Source organism: Colletes gigas, unplaced genomic scaffold (assembly GCF_013123115.1).
Source record: "Colletes gigas isolate AHSC1104 unplaced genomic scaffold, ASM1312311v1 Colletes_gigas_Sc00012, whole genome shotgun sequence".
Lineage (NCBI taxonomy): Eukaryota > Metazoa > Arthropoda > Insecta > Hymenoptera > Colletidae > Colletes > Colletes gigas.
Window position 1 is genome coordinate 1 of NW_025106641.1, and position 20,185 is coordinate 20,185.

The 20,185-nt window shown below is 38.4% G+C and overlaps 3 protein-coding genes and 1 pseudogene across 14 annotated transcripts; 1 reads left to right on the forward strand and 3 right to left on the reverse strand.

Annotated features, from left to right (window-relative positions):
- Positions 1–1,832: 1,832 nt before the first annotated feature.
- Positions 1,833–9,211, reverse strand: LOC122398895 (annotated as a pseudogene).
- Positions 9,212–10,293: 1,082 nt separating this feature from the next.
- LOC122398818 (mitochondrial import receptor subunit TOM22 homolog) lies at positions 10,294–11,759 on the reverse strand. Its single transcript, XM_043399038.1, has 3 exons — positions 11,463–11,759; positions 11,068–11,173; positions 10,294–10,993 (listed from the first exon to the last, which is right to left on the reverse strand). Exons 1-3 carry the CDS (start codon positions 11,568–11,570, stop codon positions 10,785–10,787), a joined length of 423 nt encoding a protein of 140 aa, XP_043254973.1. The 5' UTR covers positions 11,571–11,759; the 3' UTR covers positions 10,294–10,784.
- Positions 11,760–12,018: 259 nt separating this feature from the next.
- Positions 12,019–18,287, forward strand: LOC122398738 (protein flightless-1). 5 transcript variants are annotated; one of them, XM_043398885.1, is made up of 24 exons: positions 12,019–12,163; positions 12,280–12,418; positions 12,501–12,611; positions 12,709–12,947; positions 13,038–13,199; positions 13,270–13,490; positions 13,553–13,769; positions 13,842–14,083; positions 14,189–14,277; positions 14,360–14,430; positions 14,541–14,787; positions 14,903–15,088; positions 15,223–15,534; positions 15,619–15,791; positions 15,878–16,004; positions 16,079–16,201; positions 16,296–16,499; positions 16,598–16,719; positions 16,807–17,058; positions 17,234–17,360; positions 17,438–17,620; positions 17,700–17,813; positions 17,930–18,067; positions 18,183–18,287. In XM_043398885.1, exons 2-23 carry the CDS (start codon positions 12,356–12,358, stop codon positions 18,062–18,064), a joined length of 3,720 nt encoding a protein of 1,239 aa, XP_043254820.1. In that variant the 5' UTR covers positions 12,019–12,163; positions 12,280–12,355; the 3' UTR covers positions 18,065–18,067; positions 18,183–18,287. The 5 variants fall into 5 exon arrangements, 4 of the variants coding, with proteins under 4 accessions (XP_043254820.1, XP_043254819.1, XP_043254817.1 ...); XR_006259219.1 differs by having other exon boundaries at positions 17,700–18,067; XM_043398884.1 differs by lacking the exon at positions 18,183–18,287 and having other exon boundaries at positions 17,930–18,078.
- On the reverse strand, positions 17,287–20,088 carry LOC122398740 (essential MCU regulator, mitochondrial). 8 transcript variants are annotated; one of them, XM_043398891.1, is made up of 2 exons: positions 18,662–19,300; positions 17,287–17,395 (listed from the first exon to the last, which is right to left on the reverse strand). In XM_043398891.1, the coding sequence occupies exon 1, from the start codon at positions 18,951–18,953 to the stop codon at positions 18,684–18,686; it is 270 nt and encodes an 89-aa protein (XP_043254826.1). In that variant the 5' UTR covers positions 18,954–19,300; the 3' UTR covers positions 17,287–17,395; positions 18,662–18,683. The 8 variants fall into 8 exon arrangements, with proteins under 8 accessions (XP_043254826.1, XP_043254828.1, XP_043254824.1 ...); XM_043398893.1 differs by lacking the exon at positions 17,287–17,395 and adding an exon at positions 19,958–20,088 and having other exon boundaries at positions 18,672–18,987; XM_043398889.1 differs by lacking the exon at positions 17,287–17,395 and adding an exon at positions 19,462–19,933 and having other exon boundaries at positions 18,672–18,987.
- Positions 20,089–20,185: the final 97 nt, after the last annotated feature.

A 20,185-nucleotide genomic window follows, 5' to 3' on the forward strand; every position in this document is an offset into this window, starting at 1 on the left:
AACTACCTTCCTATTCATAGGGTGGCTCCTGCAATTCTACTCTATAATTTATTATAACATTTAACATAACTATATTATTACTACCCTGATGGTACTTCGGACACTCGTTTTATATTATCGTATTCTACACGCCTTTCTGGTTTTCAGTTTCATTAATACTTCTAAAGATTTCATGTACTCCTTTTCATATATTACAGGTTATCCCATCGGCCTTTTCCATTTCACCTATGTACATAGATATTGAGTTCTTTACCTTTTCTCGGTTATTACATCCACAGTTTTATCATCCTTATAAATATATTTACACGTGGTAGTACATTTTACTTGGAACAATATCTCTTTACAATCTTATCGCACCTTGTTTCTATCTACCTGTCTGTCTTTTACTTTATCTAGTGTATTTATTTATTTCATTTCTATTTATTATTATATTATTCATTACTTAGTTATTTTAAATTATTTTAATTGCTTACAATATACCATACTCCATCTATTCATGGTTCTGCTGCACGGACAAATTTTACATACACACTATACGCACAGGGTGTTCTAGCATCTGCATTTTCACTCTTATTTTCACGTCTACAATTGCTACAAGTACTTTTATAACTTATATATACATATATGTATGGTATTATCATGCCGTAGTTTCTCACTGTAAAATATTTATACTTTTACTCTTATTTTATTAGTTACTGCCATGCTATTTTTGTCCAGATACATTTTATTTTACTTTGGTTTTATCCCACTATATACAGGGTGTTCGGCCACCTCTACCATGTTATGCTAATTCCTATTAAATCGCAATTACTTTTATTACTAAGTTTTACTTAAGCAAAATTTCATTTATTACATCTTACATTTTGTATATGTATATATAATGTCATCACACATACCACATCGCATATCTATTTTATCTCTCACATACACCTTCATTCTCTATTCCCTATTTTTTACAATCTTCTTCTAATACTCTACATATTTTAATCCATTCTCTCACCAGCTTAGTTTGCATTTACCATACTTACATCACTTTCTAGTCATATCCGCGGTTACTTTATCATCTACACACATACATCAGTCTATGTATTATATCATATCATATATCATACCTTACTTTACTTACCTCACACACACACATTCGAGGAAACAGTCATACATCTCGCACGCTTTTATTCCTCACGCTCTTTTCAACTTAATACATAATTACATAAATTCACTTTGGCTATTAACATCTACGCATTTTTGTAATTTAATTTAGTTAATACATCCGCTGTCATTTCACTCGTGCTTAGGTAATATATACTTATTTCGCGTTTTCCTCCAACTCTCTAACATAGTGATATTTAATGTCTATATGTTTCCTACGCCGGTGAAATACATTATTTTTCGCTACGTGAATCGCGCTTTGATTATCACAGTACATGGTAATTGTAGTGTGATTATTAATTATTAATCGTATGCTTAATTTAAGATCGTAGTTGTAGATCATTCTAGCGACCGACACTTCCATGATTGCTGCCGCGAGCCACTCTTATCGATATATTATTAACGAACATCGAAATATCTGGAGACGAGAAGCGACGTCATAGAGCGCATGACACTGTACAAGTAAGCACTTTCGTATTTTACGATCAAAAAATGATATCCAAAAGTCTCGGGTCTATTTTGACCCTATCCTATGGGTCTATTGTGACCCTGTCCTACGGGTCCTACGGGTCTATTGTGACCCTGCTCTAAGGGTCTATTTTGACCCTGCCGTATGGATCTATTTTGACATCTATATTTATACATACGTTTATGTAGACTTATCTATTTATAAATATATAAGGTTATTGATGTACATTATATACACTATTTACTAATTACAACTTAATATTACCGACAATATAAGTCTATTCTCTCTCAACTATTGTAATTATTGTTATGTATTTTACTTTATTTCCGATTCTGTTCTGGCTAACGTTTCTCTTCGCACGTGTTCTATTTCTCTCTCTCTCTCTCTCCATCTATTCATCTTTCACCGGTTACTTCCTTTCCTACGAGAGCGCAAATCATTAGTACACTTTCTTTACATATATTTATACATTTATATTTAAATTTATGTCGGTACTTATATACCTGGCATACGTGCTTAACTGCCTATTTACTCAGTTTTACTTGCTTGCATATCATCTAGTATCTCATTAACGTATCCACTAAACTAGTTACTTACATACACTTATTACATTTACTTATTTATTTCATACATTTTGCTGTATCGTGCTTCACCTCATCCACTTTTATTTTATTTTAGCTTATTCTTAGTTTCATTTCCATTCCATGTTATTTATTTCACCTTATTTCTATGTTATTCTCATGTATTGTAATTATATTATCCGTTTGTCTTACCTAGGTGTACCGACGGTGGAAGGTAAGTCGAGGGCAGCACCGGGGAAGGGTAACTTCGACGGTCGGTGTGAGTCATGTTCCCATGTGGAGCGTCTACTGACGATAAGTTACCGACGGACGGAAGCGGCCCTGGGGGGCTTTGCTATGCAGCGACTTCCGCTGCCGGTGTGTTATCCGGTGGAGGTACCAGTTACCACATCTGGGTACCTTATCATAAGATTATTGTCGTGTACAGTTTATTTTATCCTATCTATCTATGTATTTATTTTATTTCGTCTCATTTGTTTTTACTTACGTGGGATCGGGAAGGTAATGACTCCGCTATGTTCCGGTCCGCACAATTTTAGTGTTGCTCGACTCTCTGGTACGATCATCGCCACCGTACCTTCGAAAACAGAAAAGACGGTCAGAGGCGACGACAACGGCTTTTAGGCTCGCGCGTGTGCAATCTATCTATTTATTTACCTATTAGCCGGTTATTTATTTTATATTTTATTGGTTTATTTATTTCATTTCATCTATTTATTTACTTATTTATTTGTATTTTATTTATCAAGTGGCTATCATTTACATACAAGTTCTCAGCTAGCATTTTATACTGTATTTATTCTATTCTATAAGAAGAACCATAACCGTCATATGTATATGCTACCACTACAGACAGACACTGATCTATGCTGCCTACGGGTCTATTTTGACCCGGTTCTAAGGGTCTATTTCGACCCTCCTCTATGGGTCTTTTTTGACCCTGTTCTGCGGGTCTGTTTTGACCCTCCTCTATGGGTCTTTTTTGACCCTGTTCTGCGGGTCTGTTTTGACCCTGTTCTAACTTTGATTTTAATGAAGCACTGTAGGCTTGCACTACTTCTAGTCGGGAAAATCGGGAAAAATACAAGAATAGCAATTTGTTGGTGGAGGCTTCGTTAAGAAATTATTAACGTTTAAAGTTCCGCCCGCACTGAATTTTTTTCCCCGAAATGGCTAAGATTTCGGGGGCATGTCTATTCACCAAATATGATTGTAATTGCCCCCCGTATTCGAAAATAATTTTTTTTGAACGATTTGAAATTTTTTAATTTTGTTGAAAAATGAGGCAGCCCCCCCCCTGTCGATTTTTTATAGAAATTCGTTTTTCATTTTTAACAAATTTGTTTGAGGCCCTACGGAAATTTTGTCTAATACTTTTCTGTAGGTACCTATGAGCTCTACTTCAGAAAAAAGTTTCATTGAAATATATTCACTATTGTAGGAGTTATGGCGGTTTGAAAATTGGACCATTTTTATGGGGTTTTTGTCACTTTACGGTGTCAAGGATCAACTTTTCGAATATTTTTGCGATTTCTACGTATTCTTGATTAAAATACGCGTCGTTTGCATTTTTGAAAATTAAAATCCTTCGATCCGTTCAGAAGTTATGACATTGTAAAGATCCGCATGAAATTTTCGGACAACATTTCTGCCCATAAATTACATTTTCGATTAGGAATTTTTTTCTCGAAAATGGTTAGGATTTCGAGGGTATATCTATTCACCAAAAATGATTGTAATTGACTCCCGCGATCGAAAATAATTTTTTCCTGGAGGATTTGAAATTTTGTAATTTAATTTTTTAATAACTTTTCAACGAAATTGGTATTCTTGTATTTTTCCCGATTTTGTCCTCTAGAAGTAGTGTAAGCCTACAGTGCTTCATTAAAATCAAAGTTAGCCTTAAACTCGAGCTAAAAAAAAATACGTGTCGATTATTTTTGGCTGCTGTATAAGTTTCATCAAAATCGAAATGGTTCTATGTTGGTGCTTGTGGTGCTTTGGCCGCCACAACTTTTACTGTTACTGTTCCGACGATAAAAACAATTACAATGTATTCTGTAAGATGGCTATTTAATTATTACTTTTACTTTACTTTTATTTATACTACTTTGCTTTTAATTATATTTGTATTTTATTTTATTTACGGGTCCATTAGCATTTCCATCTACCAGTTTTAGATTATTGTACACTACTTTTTACCGGTTTTTTCATAATTTCTACTATTTCAACTTCCATGTTATCCCCATCTGTTTAAAATCCTTTATTTCATTTAAATTTTATTTTACCTTTGGTTACTATTTTTTATCTATCTGTCTCCTATTCACTCGTTAAGGGGCCCCTCTACCATGGAAAATACATGTTTCTTTGTGATTTTTTTTGCGATTAATTCCGGATTGTGTAGATACATTTATGTCGATCATCAATTTTACGAACGGCACCCGACTGCGTACGTGATATATTCGAAATCCTAAAACGATATTCTATAGATGAGTGTGGTTAGCATGAACTACGATCTTTTCATGGCAGCTATTTTACGAAAAAATACTGAATATTTTCATATTTGCTTTTTTGTTGAAAGAAAAAGATACTGTAATATCTTGAATAGTTTTTTAGTTATCACATATTTTCGAGACTATTTTAAAGATAGAAAGGCCCCTTAAATTATAATTCATCTGTATTTATTTCTGTATTTCTGGTTTCATTGATCTTCACCTACGCACATGGCCTTTTAGCATTTCATTTATTTATTACATTTATTATACGATGCCACCATTATGCCATACTTTTCACGATTCTTTTCTTTTAAATTTACGATCACTCTTATATTTCACTGTCTGTCACGCGGCATTACATTATAAAAAAAAAAAATTACAAAATTTTAATTTTAATTTTAATTTCAAGTACTTTGAGAACGACTGATATTTCAAGGTCAGGCGAAATATCGCACGAGCTACGCCCCCTCCCCCCACCGAGCCGGTTTAACACCGGACCTTCGATCTCTGTAGCCCTCTCCGGATCAATTCTAACACCCGGAGCCTGGACTCCAGAGATCGAAGGTTGCGTTGCTACACCGGGGACCCTATCCCGCGACCTATACGCCCCTATCCGCGACCTAACCGCGACGAAACCCCCCCAACGTAAGCTCGACCTAACCCCCGCGACAATACCCCCACGACCTAACCGACGCCCGTAGCCCGACGCCCGGATAGAAAGTCGTTCGCCGAGTGTATATATACTAACGGAGGCTCGCTCGAACACTTGTGAGAGCGCGACCCATCTGGTGGCCCTCTGGTGGCGAGCATGGGAGGTGACGCCACATATATATGTACTAGTTAAATCGTCTCATAACTTCCGATACATATGCATGTATCGCTACTTTACTACAATACTGATATGACTCTCAAAATAAAAAAAAGATGCAAATTGCGAATTTCAACGTTTAAAGATCTCATTTTTTCCTCACTTGTCTCTCGATTTCAGCAAATAAATGATAGCTCGATTACATAACAACTACTTTTCCCAGATGAGGATACACTTTAAACAAAGGACAAATGTATATTCTAATTTATGAAAAACCACATTATTTCATTACTTTTCTAATAACTCAACCATACGTTCTTACTGCAACTTTACAAGTTCATTTATCTTCGATAACTTCCTAACGAATAAGTTCAGGGCATAAGTATGTTGGTACTTTTATGTACAACATAAGAAACTACATTTCTAGGTTTCCATTTAAAGAAAAGGTACAGTTACATTTTCAACGGTAACTTTTCTGTAGCCATTCGATTACAATAATTCATTTTGGACAACCTAAATAAATCTGTTCTCGTAATATATTATTTTATAATGGAATCTCTTTACTTTCCATTTCTAAACATTTTCTTCGATACTGCTTCATGTCGATGAAACATTGTCATTTCTTTTGATTCTTAATTTCAATCGAATTATTTAACAAACCAAAAAGTCTATTATTTAATATTCTTCGGTAATACGTACCGATCATTCTTCTTCACCTTCCAGTTGATAATGATAGCGGCGTAAAGCAGCTAAACGTAATCTTTCAGTCTCCAAAGCTTCTTCCGATTCCAAAACATCAACTTGTGCCTCCATCTGTAAATCGTTCAAAATATTCACTCTTTCTAATACTTAACAACTTTAACGCTTATTTTCTTTATCATCCTTATCCAAATAGTGTATAACGAGTAGTAACTACAATTACCATTCTCTTCCACAAGATGGCCACAGTTTTTAGCAATTGCAACAACACTTCCAGTTGCTTGTGTTACGTCTCTCGATGCCTCTGACAGTGCAGCCAAGTTATTGCTTTTACTCTGCTTCTCTACACGCGTAAACAAATTTTACGGTTTAATAACAAACAAAAACCGAAATAAATCCTCTACACTTACCATAAAAGATTACCACCAAATGCAACCGCCTTCGCTGCTGATATCAGCCCTTCGGACCATTGATGGTTACGTTTCTAGAATTCGGTTCCAGAGGCTGTGCCCTACGATTCAAAATCTCTTTCCATATTTAATATTCATAAATTAAATATTAACGGTCAAAATAAGCGACGTACCTTTCCTTCTTCCATTAATTCTGTACATGAATCTAACATTTTTCCGTTCACTTCTAATTTTAACCCGGAATCACCAGCGCGAGATTTCTCCACCATGTCCTGATCATAAAATATGTCATAACCATGGATAAAAACAATTTATATATTACACTAAAATGTAATATGCGATTACCTGTATTCGATTACCAGCTTCTTCTATTGCTTTATCCATACTTAACAATTCTGCCTCTACCAAACTTCCAACTCCCAACTGTTTACATTCGTCGGTCGATTCTACAACACGATAAAATTCAAAATAATATCTATGACTTTCTTCATTTTTTTTCTTCTACATTTTTTAACTTTCGTAACTTACTATCGCCCGATGCAATATCAATAGATGTGTTTCATGTAGATTTTCCATGTATTGAATAAAGACCCAAAACATATGCAACGTGTATTGCACTTTTAATGAGTATTGAGGAGTACAAGTTAGGTCTGACGTCGCTGGATTATCGATACCGTTTAATGAATATTCGATAATATCTTCTGCTTCGGAGATGCAATTTACTGAAATAAAAATACACCTTTCTATCAGAGATATCAACATAAACCATTCACCATTTTATTATCGAATAAATTTAAATACTTACGCAATAATTCATACAACATGGTATCGGCATGCATATTCGTTTCATTACGGCACCGTTCACCTTCAACTTCCAATTTCCCCATCTTTAAATCTCATTCTTCTTTCTCGGCTAATAAATCATGTAGATCGCCTTCTAAAGCCGTTTTTTTACAAGTTAGAAAATCATTTTTCCCAATCAACGCCTAAAATATTACACTTTTACCGGAACGAAATAAAAATAGATAAGAAATCAGGAAGTAGTTATTTAGTCTCGGGTCTATTTTGACCCTTTTCTACGGGTCTATTTTGACCCTGCGCTGTGGGTCCATTTTGACCCGGTTCCACGGGTCTATTTTGACCCTTTCCTGCGGGTCTGTTTTGACCCTAAAGCCGTTTTTTTACAAGTTGTAAAATCATTTTTGCCAATCAACGCCTAAAATATTACACTTTTACCGGAACGAAATAAAAATAAAATATAACCGTAAATCTAGTAAAAGAAAGGTATTAACCAAATTTTCACCTTTCGTGGTATTTACTTCTTCTATTATATCGTCCATATCCTCTTGTCCTTCGACAGCTTTTCGAGCTTCCTGTTCAGTTATATCTTCACCTTCTATTAACTCGTCCAGTCGGCGTTCCGCTAAAAACGGTTCGACGTTCCGATTTTTCTTCTCACATTTTTAATAACCCAATTTGCTTCTCCACTTTGGCTTTCTGTTACATAAGAGGATACACGTAACGAGCATCAATATTTTCTTATGATATTAAAAACTATGAAAATTACAATATTCCTACCTTCCTGATTAAACTGACTCGTTATGCACTCTTATCGATATATTATTAACGAACATCGAGATATCTCGAGACGAGAAGCGACGTCATAGAGCGTGACACTGAAAAAGTACAATGATATCCGCGTCGGAAATGCTTCTTACGAACTAGCATAAGTAAGCACTTTTATATTTTACGGTCAAAAAACGATATCCAAAAGTGAGTGACTATTTTAGATAAGAAATCAGGAAGTAGTTATTTAGTCTCGGGTCTATTTTGACCCTGTTCTAAGGGTCTATTTCGACCCTGTTCTATGGGTCTGTTTTGACCCTTCTCTACGGGTCTATTTCGACCCTGCTCTAAGGGTCTATTTTGACCCTGCTACTCTAAGGGTCTATTTTGACCCTGTTCTTCTTTAAACCCGAGGAAAATGGAGAGTATGGCTCCATGCAAGGAGATTGTATTAACATTTTCTATTCGCACTTTATTTAAGTTTACCTTTCCGCTAATGCATCCGGAGAGATTGAACCGTTTCGTGTAGAATCTAATTGATCGCCTGGTAATGAACTCGTATCGGAAGTATCGATGAGACTATCCACCACCGTATCGGTATCTAAAGATTCTTCTGGTGGCGATACGACCCTCGGCGTCATGTACGTTCGTAACTCGGATTGTATCAAAAAGTTTGGTGGATTCTTCAGCTTTTATGAGCATTTTATGGCAGAAACCATTCCTTCGTATCCTACCTATGCTAATCCTACCGGATACTATAGCATCCGGATGAACGTTATAGAGATTATCATTGTTTTAAGAAATCACTAAATTCTGTTTAAAAATAAATTTAATTCGAAAAATCTTACCTCCGGTAACGCAGGCGTCGTTATAACATGCTTAAAATACTGTCTTTGTTTTACGGTGTTGTACAACTTCTTCGGTTCATAGAATTGTTTCGAAAATCGGTCACGATGGCCGGCTAAAGTGTCCGCTGGTAGTGTGTTATCAAGTTTCAACAGAATTTTCACACAATAACGTATAACGGTCGACATTGTCCACTGACGGTCATACAATTTGACGGTGTATTCTTTAATGATGCACTAACTGAAATCATTAACGTAACAGTGATACATGAATACATCAAAACACATAATATTATTGGACCGTCTCTCAGGCTTGCTCGGGGAATACCTCCTCCTGATTCTCTCTTGTCTCTCGTGGCCCCAGGGAGTACCTAGGGACAAATTCCCTATAGCATCCCGGCCTCTCTCAACGGTTGGCATCGGCGCCAATCGCGCCATCTGCGAGAGTAACTAGGGAGTTACTCATGCTCCCTACAATATTATAGGGATGCGTAGGGATAACGGGAATATCAGTACGACACGTGTTCCTTGTCTCAGAGCTTTATTCCGTCAGTCGTAGCGTGGCGCTCTACAGGGCTGCCACGCCAACTCCATCTAGTGACTTTCCCTAGGCGCTCTTGTCCCCTACAATATTAATAACGCATTGGAAGTTTAAAGCAAATTAATCCGGCAAGGATCGCTCGATCGCTTGTGAGAGCGCGACTCCTCTGGACTCCTCTGGTGGCGAGCATGGGAGGCGACGCATCGACCAATCATCGATCCGGAGCTGTGACGCGGTGCAGCGCGCGCACTCGCACATGCGTGTTGTCGCGATACTCTTCAGGACCGTACCTAGCGAAAGACGAGCGGCGCCTGAGCCGATGCACACTGCTCGTCTTTTTCCCCGTTTCGGAGCACATTACAATATTCATTTTGTGCTGTGGACTCTACGTACTATAATATAATATAGATACACGAACGCGCGTCTTTACGCCCAGTAAACAAAATTTTCTTTTCTTTTTTTTGATAGTTAAAATATCATCAGGGAGTCTCGAGTCCGTAAGGTTTAAGATTTAACTCGTAGAGCTCATGAGTACCTACCAAAAAGTATTAAACATTTCCGTACAACGACGTCATGCGAATTTATTAAATACGAAAAAGAAACCTTTAAGAAAAATTCTTCCTTGCTCGATAAGATCGAGCTGTCGCCGGGTATACAATTTATTACCATCGACCGCGAGCATAAAAACCTAGAAAAGTAAAGATTGCGCGATAAAAGAAGAGGTTGAAAATGGTGCTTTGTTGTAAGTTTATTTCAATTTGCATATTATAACGACGAATGATACGCTAGAAACGATACGCGACGATACAATTTAATAAACTTACTTGACACAAGCAAATTACGCTGCTAACACTCGGCTATTACGATTTTACAATTACTTTCCAATGAATAAGAAAGTGTTACGAATGAACATTTCGATTCCCTTTTCGTGTAAACGACTTGTCGATAAATTCGTTTTGGTAAAAATCTACGATTCTTCTAAAATGGGTAAAGAATAGGAAAAATCGAATAGCATCGCCGTACATTAACCGCATATCAACCATTTACTTAGCTCGAATTTTATGTTCCGGTTACAGTTCCTAGTGGAAAATATACAATGTCCCGTATACAGATACATTTTAGTCAGAGATTACGGTACAATGGAATTGTTACGCTAACAAATATAAATGGTGAACGGAACGTTCAAATTATATCGGTTCGGATGCTATGTCGATATTACTATTATCGTTGCACGGGCGGAGCCATTGGAAGAGTCGAAGAAGCATTCATGTTTGACATTGCTGCGTTAGGTCCTAAAAGAACTTGTTTTTGCTGTGTACGTTGTACCTCCTCCATTTGCGCGCGCTCTGTTTCCAACAATATGGGTGCGAATAAAATAGCCGATGAGCTGAAGAACAACCATGCCGCTGAACACGAGAATCCGTATAGACCTTTGAAATAAAGATGTATATATTTGTAACATTTTACAAACTATTGTTTCGTGCGTAACGACGTATACACTAACCTTTCATACAACTGTGCAAGCCAGTACCAACGTTGTAACCAAAATTACGTACTTCGTCAGGAAACATTTCCGTGAGACCCAAAAGCCTTTCGGCGAGGCTTTCGTCCTAAACGTAAACCAAAAGATACCTGTTAATCTGACTGAAGGTTACCATCGACGTTACTTACGAACGCATTCATCGAATTGCTCCAATAATAATGCATTAATTATCAAAAAATGATATAAACTAAAGGTGGGTCGCAATTATTATCACTGGATGAAACAATATAATGTTCTCCGAGTAAGGGAAACTTGGTTAACCGACCATCGTCTCTAAAATCAACAATTCGTTCCATGGTCCGAGGCTCAAAGTGGAAAATATAATCAACGCGAGATCGTCTACTAAAATGCAATACCTCCTCGTCATCCTCGTCGTCGGGAACTACCGATTTCACCTCGGGAGAATGTGCGTCGCTACTGCCCATGCCGCTATCCAATTGATCCAAATCTTCGAGCGAAGCCATATACGAAACCAATTGACGAACGAATTTGGAAACGGTATTCGAATACTTTGCCTTGTGAACAAAATTTTCAACAACGATTTTACTTTCTTCGTCGACTGTTCGTATATCCAGATAAATATACGGCGATCCACGCCGGTGCGAGGTAAATGTACAACACGACTCAAATCTCTCTATACCTACCAAGTTTTCGAAATCCTGATCACGTTAAACAACTAAGAATATCACTGTAAAACGGAACCATAGGATGGAAACGTGAGAAAAATTCCTAGGAATAATTACACCATTCGGAGAGTACGATTGGTACGAAATAGAGTTTTCATGAAAACGCGCCTGATGTCGCACCGCTGCAGGATGGTAAGGGGTATCGTATCCATGAAAAGAACCACTATAGGCTGTATAGGTACATACTTACTACCTCGTATATGTATGTTGTACGTGTAGACGCTTCTCTACACCGATCCACATCCTTTTCCGTTCTTGATAAGCTGCGTTATTACGTGGATACGGTATTTACGTAGCGTGCGATTAATATCGTGGAATTATTTCGACTCTGATGCGCGTTTTGCTATCCGATCGTGTCGAACCAAATGGAGGAACGTATTTCAAACAATTTTTATAACGATTACGTACGACGTGTTTACAGGCACCGATGCGTTTCTATTCGGCACATTCGACCAACTTGTTTGTAAATAATATTAATACGTTACAGATGGACGCGTGATTGTCGAATGCGAATCGTATAAAAGTTTACAAGAGAATAAATATTCGCTCGAATCGGGCGCAAGATGGCAAATACAGGAGTATTACCGTTCGTACGCGGTGTAGATTTCAGTAGCAACGATTTTGGAGTGAGTGTAACGTTCGAGTACGTTTCGTTTCGTTTCGTTTCGTTTCGTCTTACTAGCATATTCAGTACGTTACTTTCTACAGGGTGGTAAATTTCCTGAATCCGTTCGTCTTATGACTGGAATACAATGGTTGAAGTTGGACGAAACCAACTTGACCGAAATCCCAGAGGAAATGGGAAAACTGTTGAAGCTGGTAACGTTTACGCGTTCATTTTTTAACGTCGATCGATTCGAGTACCTTGCACGGCTGCTCTCCATAAAATCAAAACCTTTTTGCTTTCCAACGATAGGAACATCTTTCGCTGGTTAAAAATAAACTAGAACGCTTGTACGGAGAACTGACGGAGCTTGGTTGCCTTAGAACGTTAAACATCAGACGCAATAATATAAAATCGAGCGGTATACCGGCGGAACTGTTTCATTTGGAAGAACTGACCACGTTAGATTTGAGTCGTAATAATTTGAAACAAGTGCCGGAAGGACTCGAACGAGCTCGTTCTTTGTTAAATCTTAACTTGAGTCACAATCAGTAAGCCGTATATTCTTCTTAACGTCGAGTCGTAACATTCCTACGAATTACAATTATTATTGTTATCGATCGTAATAATCGTCTTTTCAGCATCGATGCTATTCCCAACACGCTCTTTATTCACTTGACGGATTTGCTATTTCTGGATCTTAGTAATAATAAATTGGAAACATTGCCACCGCAAACTCGCCGCTTGGCTAATTTACAAACCTTGAATTTGAACCATAATCCGTTGGGACATTTTCAATTGAGGTACGGTAATGTTCCATGAAATTGTTGGAGGCGATCGAACGTACATCTTTTTTATTTTATTATCATTCAGGCAACTGCCATCGTTGATGAATTTAACGACGCTACAGATGCGCGACACGCAACGAACGTTGAATAACATTCCCTCCAGTTTAGAAACTTTGACGAATCTGCAGGAGCTCGATTTATCGCTAAATAATTTACCTCGGGTACCAGACGCGCTCTATAATCTATTAAATTTGCGCCGCTTAAATTTGAGCGATAATCAAATAACCGAACTGTCCACGGCGATCGGTAGGTTTCTTCGCCGCGTTCTCCTCACCTATCGTCTCGATTGATCCGAGACTTGCTTTCAGAACTTTGGACTAAATTGGAAACTTTGAATATATGCCGTAATAAATTGACCATGATACCCGCCTCACTGTGTAAAATCGTTACGCTCAGAAGATTATACGTAAACGATAACCGGTTAGATTTCGAAGGTATTCCTTCGGGAATAGGCAAATTGTCGTCGTTGCAAGTATTTTCTGCAGCCAATAATCGTTTAGAGATGATACCGGAAGGCTTGTGCAGGTATATGACGACCGTTTCCTTCCTCTTCTATTCTCTTCTCTTCCACGATGAACGTATAAATTATTTCTCTAGATGCGGCTCGTTAAAAAAATTGATACTGGCATCCAATCGATTGATCACTGTACCGGACGCCATTCATCTTCTTACCGATTTAGAACAATTAGACTTGAGAGATAATCCAAATTTGGTAATGCCGCCGAAACCAACAGAGGTACAGAAAGGATCTGGTATCGAATTTTATAACATCGATTTTTCTTTGCAACATCAACTGCGTCTTGCCGGTGCCAACGTACCGGCACCGACTCAAACGGCTGGTAAGCCTGCCTCTTTAAATATTTATCGATAATTCGATTCCACGCGTACGATTATTTCGGTATATTACCGTTCGTCTTCGCTATCCTCGTGCTATCGTCCAACAGGTAGCAAAGATCCGATAGCCCGCAAAATGAGACTCAGAAGGAGACGAGATCAGGAAGAAGCTGACCAAGATCAAGCGAAAATATTAAAGGTATAATGTTTTAAGCTCTGTTGCGTACGTACGGGGAGCAACGAGATTTACCTTGGCATATTTTTCTCTTTTCCTTACCTAGGGTATGAAAGATATAGCGAAAGAGAAGAACAAGGACAAAGAATGCGAAGAGTCGAAAGCGGAATCGTTGAAGTAAGCTTGATCGTATGAACGCGCGTTTCGAATACGGTCTACGTTTCACCACGATCCCATCGTTATCTTCCTTTTCTTCTTCTTCTTCTTCTTCTTCTTTTTATTTCAAGACCTAAAAGATGGGACGAAACCCTGGAGAAACCGCCGTTAGACTATTCGGAATTTTTCGACGAAGACGCCGGTCAGGTGCCTGGTTTATCGGTATGGGAGATAGAAAATTTTTTACCCAACGAAATAGAGGAAGTAGCGCATGGAAAGTTTTACGAAGGTGATTGTTATATTGTATTGAAAACTGAAATTGACGAAGCTGGGTCGTTGATTTGGGCCATTTATTTTTGGATCGGAGAAAAAGCTACGGTACGATCAAAGAAACGGTGTTGTGCTCGATAAATGGAGCATCGATACAAGAATGGAGTACGTATCGTACGATATACGTACGACTGGCCAAAAACCCTTTGCTTTATCGTTACAGTTGGATAAAAGAGCCTGCGCCGCCATTCATGCTGTAAATTTACGGAATTATCTTGGTGCGCAATGTCGTACCATCAGGGAAGAACAAACCGAGGAATCTGACGAGTTTCTGATGTTGTTCGAATCTGGTATAACTTACATCGAAGGAGGTCGTACTTCGTCCGGCTTTTATACCGTCGAAGACACGGTTCGTAAACGATCGATAAGCGCTCTTTCCGTTTCTCGACATTTCGCTTTCATAATTTCTATTTATTTGTTTCCGCCTTACTCTTCGTTTTGCTCCCGCTTTGTCGGTTGATAACTACACACGATACATCGTAGCCGTCCGTGACCCGACTGTACAGAGTACACGCCGCGGGTGCTTCGATTCACTTGGAACCGGTGCCTGTTCGTTTCGATTCTCTGGATCCAGCTTTTGTCTTCGTCTTGGACACGGGCAATAAAATCTTTATGTGGTACGGTAAAGGGGCGAAAAGTACATTGAAATCGAAAGCGAGGCTGATGGCAGAGAAAATAAATAAAAACGAAAGAAAGAACAAAGCAGAAATCCTGACGGAAATAATGAACTCGGAATCGGACGATTTTCTATCGTATTTAAACGTAAAAGATAGCTCGCAACTTCCAACTATAGTTGTAAGTTTATTCCGGTGCATCTTAGAAAAATAGACTCTGATCTTATTTCCGAATTAAACTGTTATCGATTCATTTTCCTCCTAGGAACACGTAGATCAAAATTTTGTGTCTCCTGCGCCGCGTCTCTATCAGGTTCAACTCGGCATGGGCTATTTGGAATTGCCTCAAGTCGAAGTACCTCATGGCAAACTAACGAATACGCTCTTGAACAATCGTAACGTTTATATATTGGATTGTCATTTGGATGTTTACGTTTGGTAAATACGAGTGCGTGCATGTGATATCTCCGAGCCGTGAGTTACTTCGAGATGTAGTAAACGTACGACGATTATTGCGCGTGTAGGTTTGGCAAAAAGTCAACGAGATTGGTACGGGCGGCTGCCGTTAAACTTTCCCAAGAGCTGTTCAACATGATAGAACGACCGGAATACGCTATGGTGACCAGATTGCAAGAAGGAACCGAGTCTCAGGTATGAATTACAGAGAGAGAGAGAAAAAAGCTGCGAACCGTCTGAACGATCGTTCCTTCTTTTCACCCCTTTAGATCTTCAAATCGAAATTTACTGGTTGGGATGAAGTTATAGCAGTCGATTTTACTAGAACTGCCGAATCGGTCGCGAAAACTGGTGCCGATCTTACGAAATGGGCCAAACAACAAGAAACCAAGGTACGCGGAAAGAAACGTACATCATCGTCGAGCGTACGTATTCTTTTCAGTCGCGAACTTTATTTTTCCTGATGGAACACTTGTATCTCGACAGGCGGATCTAGCTGCGCTTTTCATGCCTAGACAACCACCGATGTCGTTTACCGAAGCTCAACAACTCATGTCGGAATGGAACGATGATTTGGAAGGAATGGAGGCGTTGGTATTGGAAGGGAAGAAATTTATACGCTTACCGGAAGAAGAATTAGGTCATTTTTATAGCGGGGACTGTTATGTTTTTCTATGCCGTTATTGGGTAGTACGTAATTAATATTTTTATTCCATCGAGCCGTTTCTGGAAACGAACAAAAATACACACACACACACACACGCTGTGTTTTCTTTCTAATTCGGTAGCCATTGGATACGACCGAGAACGAAGACGGCGATGAACAGTTCGAGGAAGATTATCAGTGCACGGTGTACTTTTGGCAAGGCAGAGACGCAGGCAACATGGGATGGTTAACGTTTACGTTCAGGTACGTAAAAATATACCTGTTCGAAACACGTTTCTTTCTTTTATTTTATTTTATTCGTTGGCGGATACTGACTGGATGTACTTTTAGTTTACAGAAAAAATTTAAATCCTTGTTTGGAGAAAATTTAGAGGTAGTTAGGACTCATCAACAACAGGAAAATCTAAAGTTTTTGGCATATTTTAAAAGAAAATTTATCATTCATCATGGTAAGCGTAAGCAGTCGAAAATTCCCGGTAACAATAGGGTCGAATTTTATCACTTGAGAAGCAACGGAAGCGCGTTGTGTACTAGGCTGATACAAATACCAGCTGATTCGTCGCTATTAAATTCTTCTTTTTGGTAAGATCGTTATTCACTTTTTCGATTCATCGAGACGTAACGTAATCTGATGATTCACCGTTTACATCTAAACGGTTCCCGGACTAATGCGATGAAACATCAAAATACAAAAATTTGAGTGCATTACGCATACCGTTTATAATGTGTTGTCCAAACCATCGATCGTTGTTTCCAGTTACCTTTTGAACGTACCGTTTAACAACGACGATGAAACGGGAATAGTATACGCCTGGATTGGTTCGAAAGCTGACAACGACGAAGCGCGTCTCATCGAAGAAATCGCCGAAGAGATGTTCAATAACGTATGTCTTCGCACATTTACGAAACCCATGTGTTTCTACAAAATTAATTGATATTTGTAATGTTGAACGATTAACAGCCATGGATAAGTTTGCAAGTTCTGAACGAAGGTGAAGAACCAGATAATTTCTTTTGGGTTGCTCTTGGTGGGAAAAAATCGTACGACACTGACGCGCAGTACATGAATTACACCAGATTGTTTAGATGTTCGAATGAAAAGGGATACTTTACGATCAGTGAAAAGTGTACCGATTTCTGTCAGGTACGTAATAAATTTATTATCGTACGTAGAAACGTGATTATACGGTTAACAAATTCATGGCCGATTAATGTCGTTCTAGGATGATTTAGCAGACGATGACATTATGATACTCGATAATGGCGAACAAGTATTTTTATGGTTGGGAAGCCGATGTTCGGAAGTAGAAATTAAATTAGCCTATAAATCCGCACAGGTGAAGATACTCAAGCAAATAAGCAATTTCTCGGCTTGTCTGTTAAAACGAAATAGCACGAACGATCCGAATAAAAAAACTCTCTGCGAAAAGAAATTACATTTATACGTTTTCAGGTGTACATTCAACATTTACGAGTCAAGCAGCCTGACAGACCACGCAAGTTATTTCTAACTGCAAAGGGAAAAGAATCTCGTAAATTCACCAAATGCTTTCACGGCTGGAGTTCGCATAAAAGACCGCTACAATAGAGAGTATGTTTGGTAGAAAGTTTATATTTTTACAACTTTGACGTCGCGTGCGATACGCGAAGATCTATCAATTTGTTAACAGTACTGATATCAATTATGTATTACGTAATACCTGCAGGCAGAATAACTATTCTATGGATACACGGCGCTTAATTTTTATGAAATTCTATAATTTTTCAAACTCATCAAACATGGTAATCTTGTTTAAACGACCTTAACGACATAAATATCGTTTCTTGATTTTTCACGACTCAGACGTTTACTTATAAATCTATTGAAACTATGTACAAACTGTTGAGCGTGGATAAATGTGCATATAGACGTATTTCTATATGCAGTTTAAGAGAGCATTTTTACATACTTACGTATCTATACATTGTTTGTCTACTTTTTTCGTTTGCGACGAATATTAATCGAACAATATGCAGTCTAATTTTCATATTTTCGTATATAGTAATATAGCAACGTAGGTTAATGGGATAAAAAACAAAGTTTTTGCAAAACTTATATACTTCGTAATAGGGAAGAGCCAAATAAATGCACAATCGGAAAAGATAGTAGAAAAGTAAGTTGAATAATTTCTAAGAGCCAACTAACTTGTTTCTGCAAATTGAACTTTCTAATCGTCGTCGTCATCGTCGTCCGAAGGTACGAAAAGTTCTTTCTCTTCGAGAAAATTGGCCATCATTTTGCTCAGCGTAGCTCCGATAACTAGACCGGTAACGATGCTACAGATTACCCCTAGAAAACCAAATCGTGTTCTTTTTGGTTCCGGAAGAATGGCACCCGAAGGTGTTGTTGTTCGCTGTCGAAGGTGTAATTTAGTATCTCCGTTCCTCTTCCAATTACCAGTTAACCGAAATAGGAAAGATGTACGTTGCAACGTCATTCTTCGTTCAAGGTGTCACCAACGCCAACAAAGGCTGAAAATAGTGACATGCTGCGTACAGAATTGTAATTCGATAGATATAAATATGAATTCTACCTATGATGCGATTACGAGTACTTTGAATTAACCTGTTCCGTTACACGGCTACGATTTCGAACCAGTGTAAATCATCAAAATGTCGCACGCTATGAACGGTTTCAAAATCAGGTTTAACTTTTTTAATCGATTTCAAACGCAGATTGAGAAATTTATTGAAACTGACACGCGTAAGGCGCTTTTTATCACTGTATTTTTATTATCTTAATGTTTCACAAAGATGATCACGATACAATATTGTCGAAATCACGAAATAACCAACTTTCCTCTGTTCGAGTTTCGAGGATAAACCGGATAAAACTATTCCGACTGAAGTTGTTTGTCTACCAGTTGAGCAAAACTTGAAATATATGTGGTGAAAAATAGTACCGCATTGACTATTTGTTGCCTGTAAAATCCTATAGATACATACACACGCGATCGTTGCTTCTATCGCGGGCAGCGCCACCAACGAAAAAACTGTCAAGTTCGCCCAAGCGGGGATGATAATGTTAGTAATACAGGCTCCACTCCTGCCGTCTCCGTGAATTAGAAGAGAGATTAGGAAGAAACGCGATCGAAAAAATTACACCGTGTGCTTGTCAAAACGAAATAATAAAAACTTTATTCCCGACGAGCGTCTTTAAGCTACGAAGTCTGGACAACGAGTCTCCCGGCTCTGCTCCCCCACTCGTTGCGCATCGAGACTCCCGGCTCTGCTCCCCCACTCGTTGCGCATCGAGTCGCCCGGCTCTGATCCCCCCCCCACTCCTTACATAGAGAGTTTCCGGCTCCGCTCCGCCGTTCCTTGTACAACGAGAAGGACAAGGAGCAAAGTGAGATGGGGATAATGACCCCAAGAAACGGTTGTCGTCGTTCGAGCTCACTATGGGCGTAAATGTTGATGCGATTTTTTGTGAAATACGTACTTGCCTAGATCGTGATCCGATCGTTCGGTCCGATACACCAAGGCTCTTCCTTCGATGCAGTAACAAAGCTAAAACTTTGGTATAAATTGTAAAAATATTGTCTTTTAAATACCGTTAACCGATCGTAGTACTTACATAGTAGCTAATTGTGCGCCCGTGTCTGTGTATCGAAATCATTGATCGAATAAAAAAATAAAATAAAAATCTGTCGCGTTCTTACAACTAATG